Genomic DNA, 8,006 nt, shown 5'->3' on the forward strand with positions numbered 1-8,006 from the left:
GACCAAATTTTTGGTCACTAGCAACCTCCCCAGGACACGTAGACGTCTAGTGTAGCCCAAAAATTGATGGATTCAGCCCAATCCAATTCGGTTTTCTACATGGGCCTAGCCCATTAATTTAGCCCATTTAGTATATTTATTTTTGTTAATTTTTGTCAGCTACATGGGCCAAGCCCAACTAGTCAACCCATCAATTTTTATGCATGTTTGGCCTTTCAAGAATATATGTACAATTTTGTGCAGCCCATTTCTGGTTTACATTCGGCCTTTTTATACATTCAAATATTAATTCAATCCTGGAGTTGGTCCAGTACACTTTTCAGCCCATTCACATATTCATACATATGATCCACCTTTTCGACAAATTTTGCAAATTTCATATTTCAGCACTAAATATGTTTACATCACAGGCCATAAAGCCCTACAAAATAGTATCACTTGTTCCTATACAAAACTATCAAATGATACGTACAACAAAACAGAATACAGAAAATTTAGTTCAACAAAAATAGGTTTTCTTCCTCTTCCATCTTCCAGAACACACAACACCTGTGAAAATAAAGATGACACAACAAAAATGGAAGGATCAGCCACTAGAAGCATATTGAATACAAGGGAAACAATCAAACTAAAGAAATGAAAGGCACGCACTGTGAAAATTTTAACAGCACGAATATTTTTTATATTACCATAACAAACAGAAATGTAATCTGATTGCACAAGACACCTGGCATTATCACACACCCAGACGAGCGAAGCATTAACTTGTGAGGATCAGACAAACAAAGCATTCACGCTGATGATTAACTTATAAGCCCAGCCACCCTCAATCCTCAATACAACACTAAGTTTTACTACTCCTGGCAACCTAATACACTACAGTCCATAGGCACCTCAATTCGACCACCGACCTCGGCGCATAATAGAATCATGATGTCCATTTGCATCTAGGGCTAAATTTGACCACGAAAATTGGCTATTAAGTAGTATACTCATGTGGTTAATTTTATGGAATACTTAATCTATACTCTGCATCTACCAAAAGCAAATCTCCTTGAACAGGTTCTGATGCCAAACAATCCAAAGGAATCTAACTGAAAAAGGCAAAAGAATGGTGCTTCTGCTGCTGTGAATTGAAACCCAAAGCACCCCCAAACCATAGCAGACTAAACTAGCTAGCTCTAGGAAAACTAAAACGCTAGCTGCAAGCAAGGGTTGGAGGAATGGATGGTCACCATTATTGAAGTTGATGCTTCAGGAGCCCCGCCGGCCTGGTGGTTCGGGTGGTCGAGGAAGAAGAGGAGCATTACTACATAATCATCATGAAACAATAGTGATTGAGTAAATCATAAAGCAGAATAACAAAATCATAATTAATCTAAATCGACTCGGAATCAGATAGCATATGATGAGCACGTTTACATCTTTTACTAAAGCTTTCCATATTTGGTATTGATACATGTGCATTATCTTACAACAAAGAACTGCAATGTGAAATTCAAAGAAGAAAATTTTAAACAATGCGTGTAACTATGACCAGATGATGTTATGATGGCTTCCACATTTGAAAAACAGATATCCTCATGTTATGGGTAAGAACCCAACAGTATACTATGTTGATCACAATGTCAACAGTACTAGACAAATCTATCAACAGAAATCATATTAAACTGATGGAAGAATTTATTCCCAAGTTACTTGTTGTTAGAAGCTAAGCATTTATATCAAGCGCAGTATACGATGAACTAACCTTGTTATGACTAGCTGTGTTGTACTAGTATGCTAACGTAACCCAGGACAGACGGACGTCACCCAGCCATGGTATTTTGGTTTACCAACCAAAGCAAGCAGAATACTCCTATATGTATAGGAAGTTAGGAACTAGTACTAGATAGAGCATGGAAAACTGAGACAATGTGTTGGTGGATTCAAGGTCAGTCTATCAGACAGTAGAAGAGTTTGAAAACGTGATTTTACATGCAATGGATGCACAGGCGCGCACATACACCGAGAAGGAGAGAGAGATTGCTAGCTAGAGCCGGTTTGAGTCATCCAAAATTGAACAGTTTCAGACATGGCATCCACAATCTGTATGCATCAAGAAATCATCAGCCTCTACGCTCTAGTCCGGTACCATATCCCCACAAAAACCATGCGGACCAAAGGTGCAAGCATGAAACCAGGATCTATGAGAAAATTCTATCTATGCACCATATTGATGGGTAATTCATGGAGCAAGAAGAAATACAAAGACAGCATTTGATGATGCGCTAACAAATCAGCTGCTTCGTCCATCTAGCTCCACAAGGGCTGATCACTTGACCTGTACTCCACCTTATATCCTCCATAAGGGCTGATCACATATCCACAATCAAATCAAATACAGAAAATAAGATGGGAGCAGAAAACAAATATAATGAGGTTTGAGATTGCCCAAATCCCTCAATTTATTAATCATATCACACCAATTTCTGTTCAGGATTGTACCCCAATTTTTACCAGGTAGAAACTGTCTAATAGCATGCTTGTTTGCAAGATCCTGAATTATAACCTTTTCTTAATCCTCTACATGGCAGGAAAGGATCACCCAAAATCCCAATGAACAAGAACAATGATACAAGGAATACATATGCTATTTTCGTTTGATTACGGCAGAGCACGTGACCAAAATCCCAGCATATGTGAAATGACAGACAATTCACTACACCAATATCCCCCAAAAATTTGACACTAGCTATGCAATTGGAAACTATCGATTTCCCAAACCCAGATCCCCATTTGAACCCAAGAATCGGCCCCGGTCCCGAAGTAGACCAAGTCCAAGGCTCCAAGCACACCCGACACACAGCACGTCACGCCAGAATCAAGAAGGGGGCGGGCAAAATCAATAAACCTGGTGGATCAGCGGGTACATGGAGTTGGTGCAGACGGGGCACTCGAGCAGCTCGTGCACGCTACTCCGCGGCGCGACGATGCCAACTGCGCCGATGGCGGCCTTGGGGTAGGCGGCCGGGTGGGAGGCGGCGGCGGCGGCGAAGATCCCGCCGTGCGGGTGGAGGGCGAGGTCGACATCGTCCGCATCCATGTCGGCGTCGGGCAGCAAGAGGCACTCAATGTTGTCCACGTCCATGGCACACGCCCGGACGCCCGCCTCAGCCCGCCGGCGAACAGCAGCGCGCGATCCGAGCTCTGACATGTGGCGCAGGGGGTCAGGACAGGGGGAGGAGGGGTGGCGGAGGGACCTGCCAGCAAGGTGAGAGAGCCGGCGTATCGATCAGGGGATTGGGGAGGAGGCGGCGGCGTGTTGGATCTAGATTAGGGAGGAGACGGCGACGCGTTGGATCGGGGAGGAGACGGTGATGTGTTCGATCTTGATCGGGGAGGAGACGGTGGCGCGTTGGATCAGGGAGGAGACGGCGGCGCGTTCCGCGTGCTATGGGAGGGAAGCAGATGGGAGAGGAGAGGTCGTCGGCGGCGAGCTGTGGGAAGGACGAGGCGGTGGGTGGGTGGTGGCGTGCGGAGGCAAGGAGGCTAGGGTTTGGAGTTTGGACGAGGGGGTGCGGAGAGAGAGAGGAGTGGTGTGTGGTGGGGTTTTTTTTAGGGGTAGCTCGAGGTGGGTGGGTGAGACCGTGAGAGGGTGAGGTGAGGGTCGTTGGATCCACGAGGATCCGACGGTGATTTATCCATGATCCGCGTGAGAGGCCCCTGGACCAATCAGAACACAGTATACAGGTATGATATTTTGACCATTTAAATTGGTCGTACTTGACTAAAAGTAAGGTGCTAAATCATGATAGCTATTTTATTATGACCTGAAAATTTGAAAAAAAAACTTCTCATTGTGTCAGCAAATTTGACTATAGTTTTTAGGAATAATCACAAATTAAAATAAGACAAAAAAATTAAAGAGTTATGAGAGATGAGTTCTTTTAAATTATTTTTCCATTTTTCGAGTGTCCAAAATGAGTTCCTTTGTGAAGGACCTAGCATATATTTGATACAAATTTGGACCAAATTAATTTTCTAAAATATTAGGACATATTTAATGCACAGTTGACCAAATGGTTGGGTGCCAAAAGATTCGATCCACCTGTCGTGAAAAGACAAATTTCTGCCGATTCAGTAGGAAGCGGGTAAAATTTGAACTGCAGCTGCCTCATAGTTTGCTCTATATTTTTTGCAAAAATTATTTCTAGGTACATAAGTATCTATTTAATCATAGAAACACCAAAAAAAATCCAAGATTCAAGCACTAGCTAGGAACGGTCATTCCAGCCATTTTGACCGCATTTTGAAACGGGCATAAAAAATTCAAAAACAATGGAAAACCTTCGCATTATGTCATTATATGTGACCAAGTTGCCAGGAAAAATAATAAACTTGTAATACGGCAATTCTTTTAAAAAAGTGTTCTCAGAAATGAGTTATCATGCGTGAAGATTCATGGCTTTCAAGCCAAATGAACAATCCTATGGCCACATTCCTGGCATAGTTTGTTCGAATGATCTCATATTGTGCACAAGGTTGCATATTGGAATGGAAAACAATATTTTCTAAGGAAGTTTTCATTTTCTTTGGACGAAAAAAGCATTTTCCATTTTTCGAGTGCCCAAAATGAGGTTTTTTGTGAAGGACCTGCCATATATTTGTTGCAAAATTGGACCAAATCATTTTTATAAAAAACTAGGCCATATTTAATTCACAAGTGACCAAATGGTTGGGTGTCAAAAGATTTGATCCACCTCTCATGAAAAAGACAAATTCCCGCCGATTCAGGAGGAAGCGGGTCAAATTTGAACTGCAGCTGCCTTGTAGTTTGCTCTTAATTTTTCCAAAAATCATTTCTAGGTACATAAGTATCTATTTAATCAGAGAAACACCAAAAAAATTACAAGATTCAACCACTAGCTAGGAACGGTCATTCCCACCGTTTTGACCACATTTTGAAACGGGCATAAAAAATTCAAAAAAAAACAAAAAAAATGGGAAACCTTCGCATTGTGTCATTATATGTGGCCAAGTTCCCAGGAAAAATAACAAACTTGTTATACAGCAATTATTTTAAAAAAGTGTTCTCAGAAACGAGCTATCACGTGTGGAGATCAATGGCTTTTAAGCCAAATGATCAATCTTATGGCCACATTCATAGCATAGTTTGTTCAAATGATCTCATATTGTGCACAAGGGTGCATCTTGGAATGGCAAACAATATTGCCTAAGGAAGTTTTCATTTTCTTTGGACGAAAAAACCATTTTCCATTTTTCGAGTGCCCAAAAGGAGGTTTTTTTGTGAAGGACCTCCCAAATAATTGTTGCAAAATTGGACCAAATCATTTTTATAAAATACTAGGCCATATTTAATGCACAATTGAACAAATGGTTGGGTGTAAAAAGTTTTGATCCACCTCTCGTGAAAAAGACAAATTTCCGCCGATTCAAGTGGAAGTGTGTCAAATTTGAACTGTAGCTGCCTTGTAGTTTGCTCTTTACTTTTTCCAAAAATCATTTCTAGGTACATAAGTATCTATTTAATCAAAGAAACACCAAAAAAATTCCAAGATTCAGCCACTAGCTAGGAACGGTCATTCCCGCCATTTTGACCGCATTTTGAAACGGGGATAAAAAATTCAAAAAAATCAAAAAATTGGGAAACCTTCGCATTGTGTCATTATATGTGGCCAAGTTCCCAGGAAAAATAAGAAACTTGTAATACGGTAATTTTTTTAGAAAAGTGTTCTCAGAAACGAGCTATCACGTATGGAGATCAATGGCTTTCAAGCCAAATGATCAATCTTATGGCCACATTCATGGCATAGTTTGTTCAATGATCTCCTATTGTGCACAAGGGTGCATATTGGAATGGCAAACAATGTTGCCTAAGGAAGTTTTCATTTTCTTTGGACGAAAAAACCATTTTCCATTTTTCGAGTGCCTAAAAGGAGGTTTTTTTGTGAAGGACCTCCAAAATAATTGTTGCAAAATTGGACCAAATCAATTTTCTAAAATACTAGGACATATTTAATGCACAATTGACAAAATGGTTGGATGTAAAAAGTTTCGGTCCATGTTTTGTGAAAAAGACAAATTTCCGCCGATTCAGTTGGAAGCGAGTCAAATTTGAACTGCAGCTGCCTCATAGTTTGCTATTTATTTTTTCCAAAAATCATTTCTAGTTACATAAGTACCTATTTAGTCATAAATACATGGTTTGGTGGTGATACGTCGAGGTTTGGGTGGTGGCCGAGGGCCCCAACTCTAGAGGGCGTAAACTCGCATGACCGTCGCGTGGTCACCGCGTGACCGTGGCGTTGCCATGTGTTTTGGGCGGACTAGGCATGTCTAGTGGGTTAGGCACTCGCTAGGTAGGTGCTAGGAAGAAAATTACAACATAAGATTCTCACGAGGAGACCGATCGATGCTCAAACATGAATTAGCAGCCAACTGTTTGATTAGCGGTACGGGAAATGTACATGGCTAACGAGTGTGAGTTTTGGCTGAGGATGATCAGTTACTAAGAAGACCGTCTTCACAAACTTTCAGCTCAAAAGGAGGAGCCTAGGTGGTACTTGCTTCGCAAAGTACAACACTGGACATAAATACGAATGTTGAAGCTGGGCTCAAAATAATGAATGGATTGAGCTGGCATTTGGTGTAGGATGGTTATTTTGGCATAGGAAAGCACTATAGAAAATGGATACTATTTGGACATGCCAAAGTGGTACTTCCTTCACAAAGTGTTGCTTTGAACAGAATAGGAAAATGAATATTGTTGAATTATTTTTGAACTAGGCAAGGAAGGTTTTTGACATATTTGATGAAGATATGATCCAAACAATTTATGAGATTTTTTTGGGAATTTTTGGAATAACAGAAATATAGGTTGCTTCACAACCTAAGGAAAATTGAGACATGGACATGACACATAGGCAAAACTGATGAGATGACGCCTAGTCATCGCAACCCACCACAATTTACAAGGCTATGACCATCTATATTGGTCGTTAACAACTAGAAATAAGGCAGTGGACTAGCGTTGTTTGCTTTATGACCATTTCATGTAAGGAAATTACGACCTTTCTGACCAAAATGGTCGCAATGGTTTAGGGTTTGGAGCCCCCCAAACAGCTTTTGACCAATTGGTCTTAAATGGTCATAGATATATGACCAATTCTTCCAGGGTCACTGACAGAAGGTCACTAGTTGACATATTTCTTGTAGTGGCTAAGTTGCCTGGTACCTCACTGCTTGTCATATAGTAGGATAAAATAATCATATTTCCCGTTACTACGAGTGCTCAGTAGACAATATATATAACATGTAGAGTCAAAAAGAGATGCAACAAGTGTACAACCTCTTTGGTGAAGCCATGTCGATCTCAGCATGATTGGGTTGGCCGGTGAGGATGCTCCGGCTGACTTGGCTGTCGGAGGAGGGGAAGAAGATCTTAGGCGTCTGGAGATGGAGCCCGGGGTACTGCTCCGCTGTGATGGAGGGTTTCATCGTTGGAGTAGCTCCGGTGAGTTGTACAATGCCGAGGCTGAAGAAGGACAAGAGAGACAACAAACAACGTTAACCTAAGTGGAATTCTAATAGCATCTCCAATACATGACGTAAAATACATAACCACAAAGTGCTAGATGTAAAATACATCAGCCTCTCATCTCTGAACTTAACTGTCGAAACGGAATTTAACTGTCGAAACTGAACTTAACTGTCGAAACTGAATTTTGCTGTCGAAACTGAATTTTGCTGTCGAAACTGAACGCACTAGCAAGGTGAGGCTACACGTCGGTCGACTGACTTTTTCATCTCTGGTCAGTCGATTTTGTAGCCGTTGGATACAAAATCAAGCGCATGCGGTTCATCTTCAACCTCCACCCCCCTGAGCCGCCAGCCACCACCGACCAAACAGCAGCCCCCCGCCGCCCGCGGCCGGCGGTGCGCCGCCCCGCCCGCCCCGAAAACACTCCCCACCGCCGGTCCCCCACCGCCCCGGCCGTCCCTCT

At 41.9% G+C, this 8,006-nt stretch overlaps 1 protein-coding gene across 4 annotated transcripts; it reads right to left on the reverse strand.

The window, feature by feature from the left end:
* Positions 1 to 293: 293 nt before the first annotated feature.
* On the reverse strand, positions 294 to 3,522 carry LOC119334590 (E3 ubiquitin-protein ligase SINAT3-like). Of its 4 annotated transcripts, none has more exons than XR_005161451.1 (3): positions 1,751 to 3,184; positions 1,236 to 1,309; positions 294 to 549 (listed from the first exon to the last, which is right to left on the reverse strand). XR_005161451.1 is itself a non-coding variant. In XM_037607128.1 (3 exons), exons 1-2 carry the CDS (start codon positions 3,194 to 3,196, stop codon positions 2,029 to 2,031), a joined length of 363 nt encoding a protein of 120 aa, XP_037463025.1. In that variant the 5' UTR covers positions 3,197 to 3,522; the 3' UTR covers positions 297 to 549; positions 1,236 to 2,028. The 4 variants fall into 4 exon arrangements, 3 of the variants coding, with proteins under 3 accessions (XP_037463025.1, XP_037463026.1, XP_037463027.1); XM_037607128.1 differs by having other exon boundaries at positions 297 to 549; positions 1,236 to 2,088; positions 2,894 to 3,522; XM_037607129.1 differs by having other exon boundaries at positions 298 to 549; positions 1,236 to 2,353; positions 2,894 to 3,522.
* Between the last annotated feature and the right edge of the window lie 4,484 nt (positions 3,523 to 8,006).

This window comes from Triticum dicoccoides, chromosome 7A, assembly GCF_002162155.2.
Source record: "Triticum dicoccoides isolate Atlit2015 ecotype Zavitan chromosome 7A, WEW_v2.0, whole genome shotgun sequence".
Classification (NCBI taxonomy): domain Eukaryota; kingdom Viridiplantae; phylum Streptophyta; class Magnoliopsida; order Poales; family Poaceae; genus Triticum; species Triticum dicoccoides.